Source organism: Alnus glutinosa, chromosome 2 (genome assembly GCF_958979055.1).
Source record: "Alnus glutinosa chromosome 2, dhAlnGlut1.1, whole genome shotgun sequence".
Taxonomy (NCBI): domain Eukaryota; kingdom Viridiplantae; phylum Streptophyta; class Magnoliopsida; order Fagales; family Betulaceae; genus Alnus; species Alnus glutinosa.
In genome coordinates this window covers 25,055,312-25,067,601 of record NC_084887.1, presented here as the reverse complement: position 1 = coordinate 25,067,601, position 12,290 = coordinate 25,055,312, and the positions used below count along the sequence as shown (strand labels likewise).

At 36.2% G+C, this 12,290-nt stretch overlaps 3 protein-coding genes across 3 annotated transcripts; 1 reads left to right on the top strand and 2 right to left on the bottom strand.

The window, feature by feature from the left end:
• Positions 1-1,332, top strand: LOC133861886 (uncharacterized). Its single transcript, XM_062297706.1, has 2 exons — positions 1-201; positions 494-1,332. Exons 1-2 carry the CDS (start codon positions 15-17, stop codon positions 1,006-1,008), a joined length of 702 nt encoding a protein of 233 aa, XP_062153690.1. The 5' UTR covers positions 1-14; the 3' UTR covers positions 1,009-1,332.
• Positions 1,333-1,656: 324 nt separating this feature from the next.
• On the bottom strand, positions 1,657-3,649 carry LOC133861703 (dynein light chain 1, cytoplasmic-like). Its single transcript, XM_062297497.1, has 2 exons — positions 3,281-3,649; positions 1,657-2,159 (listed from the first exon to the last, which is right to left on the bottom strand). Exons 1-2 carry the CDS (start codon positions 3,572-3,574, stop codon positions 1,998-2,000), a joined length of 456 nt encoding a protein of 151 aa, XP_062153481.1. The 5' UTR covers positions 3,575-3,649; the 3' UTR covers positions 1,657-1,997.
• Positions 3,650-5,453: 1,804 nt separating this feature from the next.
• LOC133861929 (cell number regulator 6) lies at positions 5,454-10,873 on the bottom strand. Its single transcript, XM_062297757.1, has 5 exons — positions 10,714-10,873; positions 10,451-10,592; positions 9,288-9,402; positions 8,099-8,358; positions 5,454-5,882 (listed from the first exon to the last, which is right to left on the bottom strand). The coding sequence occupies exons 2-5, from the start codon at positions 10,556-10,558 to the stop codon at positions 5,664-5,666; spliced, it is 702 nt and encodes a 233-aa protein (XP_062153741.1). The 5' UTR covers positions 10,559-10,592; positions 10,714-10,873; the 3' UTR covers positions 5,454-5,663.
• Between the last annotated feature and the right edge of the window lie 1,417 nt (positions 10,874-12,290).

Here is a 12,290-nt window from a genome sequence, read left to right as displayed (position 1 = left end):
CCTACAGTTCCATTATGGACCAAGGAACTCTTCTCTCGCAGGTCGTCAAATCAATAGCTCACCTTAAAGAAAGTCAAGAAAGTCAACAGAAGGCTCTCGAAGAACTTACTCAACAGATGAATAGCTTGGCTTCCAGCTACGATTCCTTAACTCGATCGCAGTGCAGGCCAAGGGAGAACTCACCTGATGGATCAGTGAACTGTAAGATTTAATCCTAATTCTATTAAATTGTTATAAGGTTATCTTAATCTTAAATCTATTAAATTGTTGGTCAAATAAGAGAAGAGAAGTGAAAGTGGAGTTATAGTTGAATAAGGAAACTGGTCATCTCACTACCATATAAACATACACAATATCCGTCAATTTGGCGTTTACACTTTCAGAAGGTTTTATTGCTATGAATTCCGGTACTTTTCTTTTATCAGTTTATTGTGAAAATCATGTTATGTTGATTTATTTTACATGAACTTACATGATAATCCGCTTTTTTAAGGCAATGGGTGCATCCACATATGCACACCCCACTTGGAATTTCCGAAATTCAATGGGAAGGATCCCCGAGGGTGGATTTACAAAGCGCAACAGTTCTTCCTATACTACCAAACTCCTCCCCAAGATCAACTCCTCATCTCCTCCATTTACATGGAAGGAAGAGCTTTAGCTTGGTATATGTGGATGGATAACTCGGGAGCATTAACCAGTTGGGAGGCCTTTACCAAAGCCTTGGAAATTAGGTTCGGTCCCTCTCCCTTTTATGATCCAGTGGAAGCCCTCATCAAGCTCACACAAACTGCCACAGTTGAGGATTTCCAATCCCACTTCGAATTCATTGCCAATAGGACAAAGGATTTACCAGAGCCATTTATGATCGGCTGTTTTATAAATGGGCTCAGAGAGGACATCAGACTTACTGTAAAGATGTTCAAACCCACCACCTTGTCTTCTGCTTTTGTACTGGCCCGTATGCAAGAAGAAAAATGTTTAGCAGAAGCAAAACTATCAGGATAGAGGCAAACACAACCAACCCTGCTGTTTCCAGGTAGTCCTCCTTACCTGTTCAAAGAATTTCACCCAACTCAGATGACTGTTATTATTGTGATCACAAGTGCAAAGGACCAAAATTGTACCTGATGGAAGGAGTTTAATTGGGAAATCAGGAGAGCATTCCGGTTGAACCAACACCTGTAGCAGAAGGAACTATTCATGTGGACAGAGCTATTGAATTCTTTCCCGATTGTAGATGTAGCTTGTTTTCTTTGAATCTTTTATTTCATTGTAATTCCACATTTACGTAGATCTAGTGTCCAGTAAGTCAAAAATAGTTATTATGAATTCTCGATCTCTTGAGTGTCACCTTTAGACTTGATTTACTTGTTACTCAGTTTTTGCTAATTCTGCCTAATTCTCTCTCTCTATCTCTCTCTCTCTCTCTCCACGTATGTTTGTTTTGCCATATTCATATAGCTTTCATATGCAACAGAGTTTTATTTGAAACTGGGGTTGGTCAAATTTCTGGAATATATTGCATAACAAAAGGACCGTAGGTAGAATATTTAATTCAAATGAAAGGTAAATGTTGGAGACAATGTTAAAATTCAAAACATTTGTTTTAATACCATATTAAATTACTAATTGTCCAAAAAACTTAAAAAAACATATACGAAATGAAGAATTTAATCATTTAAACTTTAAATGCTTCTCATGGTCTCAGGTTCGAAACCTATCGAGTGCAAACTGCCTCTTGGGACCAGCCCCCGGGCGAAGCCGGCGGCTCAACCGGTCCATGCTGAGAAGGGTGCGAGGCATGAGTCTCAAGTTTACCTAACAGGAATGAGTACATGAAATGGCCTTACCTTGAAAGGATTCCGGTGAAAAAAAAAAAAAAAAAAACAGGTCTTATGTCCATTCTGCACGTAAATTTAACATGTCGATGCAGGATTCAAGCATTGGCTAAATTAGCCACTAAACAAGAACATCTTATGCATTACTACCAAGTTTCAGCAGCGAAGGAGACTTGGTCGGACCACGGTCTTGAAGAGAAGAAAGGAAAGGTTGCCAACGGAGAAATAGACAAATCCACCCGTCGAGTGAGTCACGAAAGATCCAAAACTCTTCCCAACAATGCAGTGCCATGCCAGACCATACACTCCATCAAATTCCTATAAGAATGAATTAATTAAATAATCAACATAAATAAAGAAAGAAAATGAGACATCATACATGCAACTTCCATAAGGTGTAAAATCCATCATTTTCATATGACTTATTATTGAAGTATATACTAGCGAGTGTGAATTAGAAATATTAGAGCATTTGCATTCGACTCAGCGAATATTTAGCAAAAAAATACCTACATACGGCTCAGCAAATATGTAGCTAAAGAACACATTTTATTATTTTAGCAACTCACTTTTTCACGACACCTACATCCAACTCAGCATTTTAGTAATTTTACTATCCACTTTCACTATTTCTTTTAAAATATTAATTCTTTATCTATTTTTACTATTTTAAAAAATGAAAGCGAATCAAATCGTTTATTATTATTAATTTAACTTATACATTGTTGAGTTATAATACTTAGCAAATTTGTTGAGCACCGTAGTAGCTAGTAAAACCCTTCATCGAAATGCCTAGCTAGATGTAGAGCTTTTTTTGGGAACATGATTGGAGTACAACCTCATAACAACTTTGACACAACCCCACTCACAATGAGGTGGAGCCCACGTGTGTGAGCCCCACCCCATTATGAGTGGGTTGTGTTGAAGTTGTATATTTAACATTTCCCATTTTTTTGCTAAAGAGTTAGCCAAAACATTTTGACTATCCCTTGGGAGACAGAAGTCCCACCAAATTTTTTTTTTAATTTTTCCTAAATTTTATGTTATTTATGTTATTTATTATTTTTTAATGAATTCGACCCCCAAAATTAATTTTGTACCCTTTTAATATCTTCATTTTTTTAGTTTTGTCCCCTCGTCTCAAATTCTGTTTCAGCAATCCCAAATGTTTAGTATGCAATAAAATAGACAATTATGTGAAAAGTCGGCAAGCTAGGTGGATAATAATACGAAAATAATAAAACTACACCAATAATTCTTTTATAACTTATTGTCTCGCGTTAACAAGTTGTAAAAGAGGACAAATCCTATAAACGTCCTAAAAAAAGGTGAAATAAATGAACAAAAACTAACTAAAACCAGCTGCAAACAAACTCAACTATTCAAAAAATTAAAAAACTTAACAGTAAACCACAAGATTCAAATATATTTTGACAAACCTTCTTGAGGCACATGGCAAGGCGCGTTGGACTGGGTTTCTTCCCCGGATTAGCGTCGAGGAGTGCTTTGGCGTACCGGAAGGCACGCTCTTGCATCGAAGGAGGCATCTCGGCCGATCTCAGCCGGACGTTCAAATCAACGGCTATGGCTGCCAGCTTCACCTCGTTGGACGGAGCCAATGCTAGCGGTTGCAAAGCCAACTTGTGCCGGGGTGGGTGTAGCACTTTCTTTCCCTTATTCTTTGCCAGCGTCCCTCGTCTTGTTCTTTCGTACTCTGCCTCTGGCCTCTCCATTTGTGTGTGTGTGTGTGTGAGAGACTGTGAGAGAGAGAGAGAGAGAGGGAGAGAAATGTTTGAACTTTGACTGGATGAGTGACGCGCGCGTGATTTGACCTATTTATTGGGAAAAGGCCTTTTTATAGGGAAAAGGCCTCAAAAAGTTTCTGCAAAAGGTGCTGGTTGAAAGGAGATCTAAATTTAAGTTTGCGATTTAAAAAATGAAAATTTAAATTGTATAATTTGAAAAAATAATTTTTAAAAATATAGTTAAGTATTTGTCAAAATCGCACTTTAATCTTTAAAATTATAAATTAACCTTTAAAATTCTGTGTTTTTAAAAAAGCACAATCTTACCTGTGATTTGAAAAAAAAAAAGATTTTCTAATTTTTTAAATCGCAATTTTTAAAAACACAGTTTCCAAATGATTTATATTTTGTCATTTATGCTCCGTTTGTTTTGACGTAAAATGGTTTCCGTCGTAAAATGATTTCAGGGAAGTCATTTTCCTAGAAAATATTTTTCGCTGAAAACATTTTCCAGTGTTTGGCGCGTACGGAAAATCACAAAAACATTTCAATGTTTTTATTCAATCATATTAACATATAAAAATCAATTTTTATTCCAAACATGTAAATATTAATGTAAAATAATATAAAAATTACCGAAGACGAGATTCCGTCACTGATCGACAGGATTCCGGCCACTTTTACTGGATTCCGCCATCCAATATAAAGGCCGGAATCCGAACAATTTCGTCGAAATATGTGTTGGCCGGATTCCGGCACAGAACGACCGGACTCCGGTATACTGGCCGGAACCTGCCAGAACCGCCGGCATCCGGCCGTTCTGGCTAGATCCCGGCCAGTCGGTAGGGATCCGGCCGTTCTAGCCGGATCTGTCCTGCCGGAAACCGGACTGACCGGATTCCAGTGGCATAGATCGGACGCTGTCGGATTTTGGTATCGGCAAAATTTAGGTGATGTTCGACTGCTTGAAGTGAAGGTCGACTGTGTCGTTTAATACGAGTCGAATGTGTCTGGCGTATTCGGAAAATGATTTACGCTTTTAAAAAGCGCAAATCATTTTTCGAAATTTACTAAGGGTTTTCGGTCAAACAGAAATCATTTTCCAGTTGACTATTATTTTCACCCCTACCAACACCGGAAAATACCGAAATTATTTTTCAGAAATCATTTTACACCAAAACAAACGGAGCATTAGTTTAAAATCGCACTTATTATCTACGAAACCGCAATCCAAACGCACCCTAAAGAACAAATAGAAAAAAAAAAAAAAAAAAAAAAAAAAAAAAAAAAAAGAGCCAATTGATAGACCCAGTACCAACTCGTATGAAAACCAAATGGATTCGGCTTACCTCACGTAAATTTAAATAACAGGATATCTCTATATTTAAAACGATGGTCAAGATACTTATAAATTTTTTTTTTTTAAAAAAAAAAAAAAAAAAAAAAAAAGAAGAAGAAGAAGAAGAAAAAAAACGACGGTGAAAATTAGATTTAGAATCATATTCCACTATCCTTGAGCATTTCACGGCCTACTCAATCTTTTGCTTAATTTGAGGAACAATTCTTTGTAGTGTCAAATTCATCTTGCCCAGAACAACTTCAGTGGCCAAATCACAGAAAGCTTCAAGACTTTTCACAATCTCTCTTATCTCTCACTCTCAAATTCCAAACCAAATACTACAGCCAAAAGGAAAAAGGCAGTTTGGAATATATCAGAAACCATCCAATTTTCCACAAGTTCCCCTTGCATTCATTAGAAAATGGGATAGGAAACAAATGTACAAGCCTGGCGATTTCGAGATTGACATCTTTTAAGCTTGTGCAGTGCAACTCATGGCAGGGCGGTTTCAAGCAGGATTACAGGCTCTGACGCATAAACGGGGTGGCCAATTCATTGAAGAAACTATAACGAGTAACATGACATAAATTTCAGAGATTTTGTCAGATGGTTTCAAAAATGGCTTTAGAATCCGTATACATGTAATCCCAATCTGCTAAAAACATGAGGCACCCCAAAAAAAAAAATCCGGATTAAGATATAACATATTTATTTACTCAGTATCAATGCCGGGGGCTCCTACAAAGCCTGCATTTCCAAATTGGTGTGCTCGTTGTTGGCAGAGGATGGTGCAGAGTCCTTGTCAGCATGATTCATCTCTTGAACAGGGGGGGGATTGACAATGGTCATTGGCATGACAACACTGTCAGAAAGGCGGCCCTTCATCTCCCTGTGCTCCTGACACAAGGCACAACAGTGCATGCAGCAGTGCACCAAGCACGGGTCACACGGCGAGTTCTGCAGTCAGCAAAAACACGAGTTAGCAAATTATAAGCCCGACAAGACAACATAACTATGCCTCAAGACAACATAACTATCAACAAACCAAAGTTTAAATTCAGAAATGGCCAACTGTAGGTGGATTATCATATCAAAAGCCATGCCCCTAGGGCCGGCCCCCGGTTCTGTCTCTAGTCCAGGTAACTTCCTTAGCCGACACTGACTTCTTAACCAAACCATCTACTTTGTCATTACATTCATATTAAAGACACAAAAATGATTTATAAGACGTGATTGCACATTAAACTCCATAATATTAGCTATTTCTTGGAGCTGACCAAAATGCATATGCCCATGTTCGAGGTTTTTTTTTTGGATAGGCAGAAACAACTCATGCGCCTGTAAGAAATTGAACTTCTAACCCTACCTTCCACCCCTTATTTTCCATTTGGTCCAAAGATCATTGCCAACATGGGCAGAGTAATCTAACCAATGAGCATAATTTGCACAAAAATTCACATAGTTATTACTGTCCATGACCTAACCAGTGTGAACTTCATGCCAACATGTCCAGATTATCCACTGTCATACAAATATGAAGATTTTCCATTGCACTCTTGGGAGGACAGTAAAACAGACAATAACAAAAGCCAAAATAACAGCCCTACCCACAATAAATTCACCAAATGGACCACTAAAAAAAATCAAGCACACAGAGCGAAGTACTAGAAGTGTCATGACACAGACACTAACTGTATGGGGATTATTTTGATTGTCATCATCAGTCAATGTGCAAACTTCCATTTAAATGGGACATGTTGGTCATAGGGAAACAATTTGAGAATTTTTTTGTTTGATAAGTCATAAAACATATATATACATTAGAAAGAGGATAAGCTCAAGTACACAAACAGTACAGAATTTAAGAAAAGAAATAAATTAAAAATGTCAAAGAAATTAGGGGTAATTACCTTTTCCCCCCCATGAACTATCAAAAAATGCGCGATGCCCCCATGAACTACCAACTCGACCAAAATAGAGCATTCAACTACCAAAGACAACCATTTTTCCCCCTTCCGTCAGTTTGAGGGGTTAAAAGAAACAGTCAACGGGTAATGTCCCGTTTTACATGGGAGCATGTTGGAAGATGGTGGTAGTTCATGGGGGGAAAAGAGGAAGATTGTGGTAGTTTATGGGGAGAAAAGAGGAAGATGGTGGTAGTTTATGAGGGGAAAAGATGAAGAAAATGAGGGTAAAACTGCGTGTGACGGTCACGTGACCTGTTGACCGTTTGTTTTAACCCCTTTGACTGACGGAAGGGGGGAAAAGGGTTGTCTTTGGTAGTTGAATGCTCTATTTTGGTCAAGTTGGTAGTTCATGGGGCATCGCGCATTTTTTGGTAGTCCATGGGGGAAAAAGGTAATTACCCCAAGAAATTATATAAATGTTAAGAAACACAAAGGACAGTGGGGACACTATTCAAGGACAGTGAGGACACTATTTTCATAACATTTTGGTCAAATTTAATTTTCGATCCAACATAACAGTCAAGACTAACAGATGGAGCTAAGTTGCAACAAATTGGTAGTTTGAATGGCCAAAACATGACACTTATCAGTTCATAGTGCTTCATAAAAAATGGTTGTTAGTTTAGGGGGCTAAATAATATTTAACCCATCATATTACAATAATTTGCACGAAACAATAGTGTTTTGTCTCTATTGCTTCAAGTCTAGCACTCAAAAAAAACATGTTGGAAAACGAATTACAAAAGTGAAAATTCTCAGCGATTAAATAACCTTCATTGGAATTTCAAACAGAATGCATCACAATGATCAAAGGCACCATGCTTGCAGCAATCTAAGAAACAGTATTGGCCACAAGCCACAGAACTCTTACCTCACGTATCATATTCAAAAGTTTAGGCCTGGTTTAAATCTGGTCAGAACTCAGAATATTTATTGTTATCCAAGAGTTCACTTCTAGCCACAAGAGAAAAGTTCTTTATTGATAGATTCTTTGCCTCAGTGGGCAATGTGGTAATCACATAACTTCACTACCAACATTCATACATGACTCTGTGCTCCTTAAAAGATGCAACCCAGCGAATAGCTTGAATTAAATGAGCAACTGATGCACGTGTAGGTGAAGTTTGAGGGAAGACATTCATGCAACTGCATTGTCTACAATAATTGTAGGCCACCTAGTCATCTACAAAAACACCATGAAATTACCTTCAAATGATATTTCTTCTGTAAGGATTGCCGAACAAGACCAGTGTATATGCCACACATCCACCAAGCAAATAACAAACCCTCACATACGAGGAACGATGGGTCAATACAACCGAAGACTGTGGTAGCCACTGCCAGCACAACTCCACCTTCAACACAAATGGCATGACACATGCATGGCGTGGTCCAAGGGGTATCTTCTCTCAACCTTTCAACGTTGCGCCCAAACAAAACACATGGACAGAATAGTCCCGTCAAGCCTGTAAAGGAAGGAAACAAGAGAACTTTTACATAATTGAAACATGTATTAGTAAAAACATCCTTACTTTCTGCAGTAAAGAAAATATTGGAACCAGAACTTCTGGCACACACACACACAAGAGAACTTTTACATAATTGAAACGTGAATTAGTAAAAACATCCTTACTTTCTGCAGTAAAGAAAGTATTGGAATCGGAACTTCTTGCCGCACGTACGCGCACACACATTTATGGATATTAAGAAAGGTCAAGGCCTATAGGATGCTAGATATACATCTCTACTGGATGAAAGGCAAAAGGTGAGGGCTTAATATTTTTAAGTAATACAAGAGACAAAATTATGGGAAAAGAAAAAAATCAAGGAGATTATTTGAGCACAGATAGACTGCTACAAGCAAACTAGTTGACAGAATTATTCAGATGGTTACTTTATATATAATCTCATTTTTCATCACTCTTGGCAAAGTGAATGGTAAAGCTAGGGATGAAATTAATAGAACTGATCTTATAGAAACTTAGGCTCCATTTGTTAAATTTTTTGTTTACCGTCTTTTGTTTCCTCTTTTCAAAACAAAAACATTAACAAATAACCCAAACACAAACCACTCCTAAAAATACAAAAACAGTTTTTACCTTTTATGTTACACCAGGACACCTTTTCAAACCAAAAACAAAAAACACTCCCCAAAACACATTAACAAACACTCCCTTAATATTTCCAAGAAATTGGCCTCCACAACTCTTTACATTTGTAACAAAAAAATTTCATCAAATCATGAAAAAGAAGACATTTGGAAATAGGACTACTTATCCACCAGAACTACTCCATAGTGACAAGCAAGAAACAAAATCCATGTTGAAGCTTAATATCTATATCATATCACATCAAAGAACAAAGTTTGGATATTGAGTTATACATCAACACTTACAACTTTCTCTGTCTTCAGCACAGCCAAAAATCCCTGTTGTCCAAGGTTCATCTGCAGGAGGCTGAAAGCTTTCAGGTAGAGGCTGCCCACATTCATTGCACTTGTGAACAGCCAACTGCCCAATAATTTATACGGTTGGTAAATAGCTATTACACATATATTCATTGTCATGAAACATAAACGGGGGTTGGTGTAAAGAGCAATTCTCCATGGAGATTAATCAATAAATGCTCATCTGACCGCACAAAGCAGGAAGATAGAAAGAGTATAAAGTACAAAGAGCAAATTTAAAGTTCAATCATATATTTAAAAACCAAGACTTAGTCAGTCCGACCAGAATGGACAATAGAACAATCAAAGATCTGACTCAATTTAGCCCTGGTTTTGCTAAAACTTACTTGTTTCAAACTGTTTTAGCTGCCAGTCAACCAGAAATTTCCTGAACTGTAGGGTTTAAGCATGACCCATAAGGCAAAAGAAAAGAAAGGAAGTGTTTTGCTCTTGGATCTACCTACAAGTTTATTCTTCAATTATTTTCAGCTGTAAATGAGAACTATATGGAGTACTAGATTCGGGATTCCTCACATCATATGAACTCACACATCCAGGCTACATCAGAATTGAAAAAATGGGTGATTCTAACTGATCACCAAGAATGCACAGAAAAGTGTCAGGTTCTAGTATGAAATTTATGTCTATTACGACTATACCAGTTTGAGTTCCTCTCTCCTTGTCATACTACCATTACAAAGGCATAGGGCTGGAAAAGTATACGAAGTCCTACGAGGATGAATCCCACCATGAAGTGACATGTAAGGGGCTTTGGTGTCCCCTTGAAGCAGATCTACAGCACCTAGGAATATTAACCAATCAACTTCTCCCAATATTTATATTCCTTCGTCACCCAAAAACACCCTAAGGCCTAATCAACACCATAAAGCATCACTGGATGATCATAATTCAGACCAACTACAACAAAATACTCCAAGTAAGAGGCAAATGCGAACAACCAAATTTCAAATTCATATTAATTCATGAAATAGATCAGTAAATAGATATTAAAGGCAAATGGGTCCAATACCAATTGCATAAATAACAAAGGGTTTTATTATAATCCCATAAAACTAAGTATCTTGTCAGAGAGAGCGTGAGAGAGTAAAAACCTGAGGAACCTCAATGGGTTGATTAAGCTCTCCAGGCTTAAAATCCTCCAGAGGCGCCTGATCCTTATTCAGCTTCACATACCGCGAAGGCGCTGCCCCATCTGCCATCTGATCTCACACACTCCTCACAAAGATCAACAAACTAACAAGCAAACAAAAAAAATAGACAACTTAAAAAATATGGTACTGAATCAAAGTTCTATAAAACATTTTCTTCCTTCCACTTAAAGTTTCTTATCCTACTATATTTCACAAACACTAACCTCGGAGAATCCCTTTGAAATCGGGCCTCGGCTCGACAATCTGGTTCTTGAAATAAACCTTCACAAGGAACTTGGGTTTGACCCCTGGTTTAACTTTTAAGACTGTTTACTATAGTCTTCTAATTTGGTGTGAACTTCGAACAACGCCTCTGCGGTACCTCCACGCCCACTGCGCCAATACATGTTTTCCACGTCAACGCGTAAAAAAAAATCACTTCAATTAATTCTTTACGGCAAGTAGAAGAGCCGTTTAATGGCCAAATATTATATTTCACGTACATTACGATAAATATATTATCGTATCTCTTAAAAATTTTAAATAATAAAATATTATATGTACAGTTTAATACAATAAATTAATTTTTTTTTACAATAAATAAAAAATGAAAAAAGTACGTATCTTAATCTACAACTCAATTATCAATGTGCGCATCAAACTATTAATTGTGTTAATGTTCTTTCATGAACAACCAAAGAATGTCAATGTCCGCTAATGACAAAAATACCCTTCATAATAAAATTATAAAAATTCTTTAAAAAAAATTATATAAAAACAAAACAAAAAAAAATTATAAATTATAAAAAAAATAAAAAAATAAAAAAAAATAAAAGAGATTTTGTTTTATATAATTTTGGTTGCCCCATGGATTTTCATTTTTCTGATTTTTTTTTGAAAAAAAAAGTATTTTTTTCTAACTTTCAAAAATAATTCGTTTTTTTTTAAAAAAAAAAAAAGATATATTTTTTATAAAAAAAAAAAAGGTTCTGTTTTTTAGTTTTAGTTTTGTTTTTTTTCGAATTTATCAACATATGTTTATCTTATTAAAACTTTTTTAGGGTTATTTTTGTCTTTTAGTTGGCTTTAAGGGGGACATTGACACAATTAGTAGTTTGAGGGGCACATTGACAATGAAATGGTAATTTAGTTTGACTGCGGTATGTGTATTTTTCTCATAAAAAAATGTAGTCACATATATATATATAAAAAATAAAAAATAAAAAATAAAAAAATGGAGACCATCTTAATCCATTGGGCAACAAGTTCAAATCATTTGAAATATAGATGATTTATTTTATGGTTAAGATTAAATTTATAAATATAATGGTGTATATGTTGCCATGCACATACTTCTAAAATTATAAATAACATGATACCATATATACCGTTAAATACAATAAAACAAAATTTTGTCCGTGTAATAAATTATTTTCATTTCCCTTGAAATTGAAAATATCCTAAAGTATTCATATTAGATCTTTTAAACAATATTTTTCTTCAAATTAGGAAGAACTACACCTTAAAATCACCCTACATCCCATCTTTTTTTACTGAAATCTGTGTAGCCTATTCTAGAGAACATACAGTTAGGATCCTTGCAGGCAAAGCAACATCATATGGAAAAGGAACTCCTTGAAGGACACGATGCTGATCTTCCAAAAAAGGAAACTGTTATATATATTGCAAATCTTGGTCATTTGGTGCAGACAAGAAAAGGTCTGCATTCAGCACTCTACAAGGAAATGCTCTAATTCAATTAGTCAAGCTTTTCATAAGGAAATTACTTGTAATTGACATC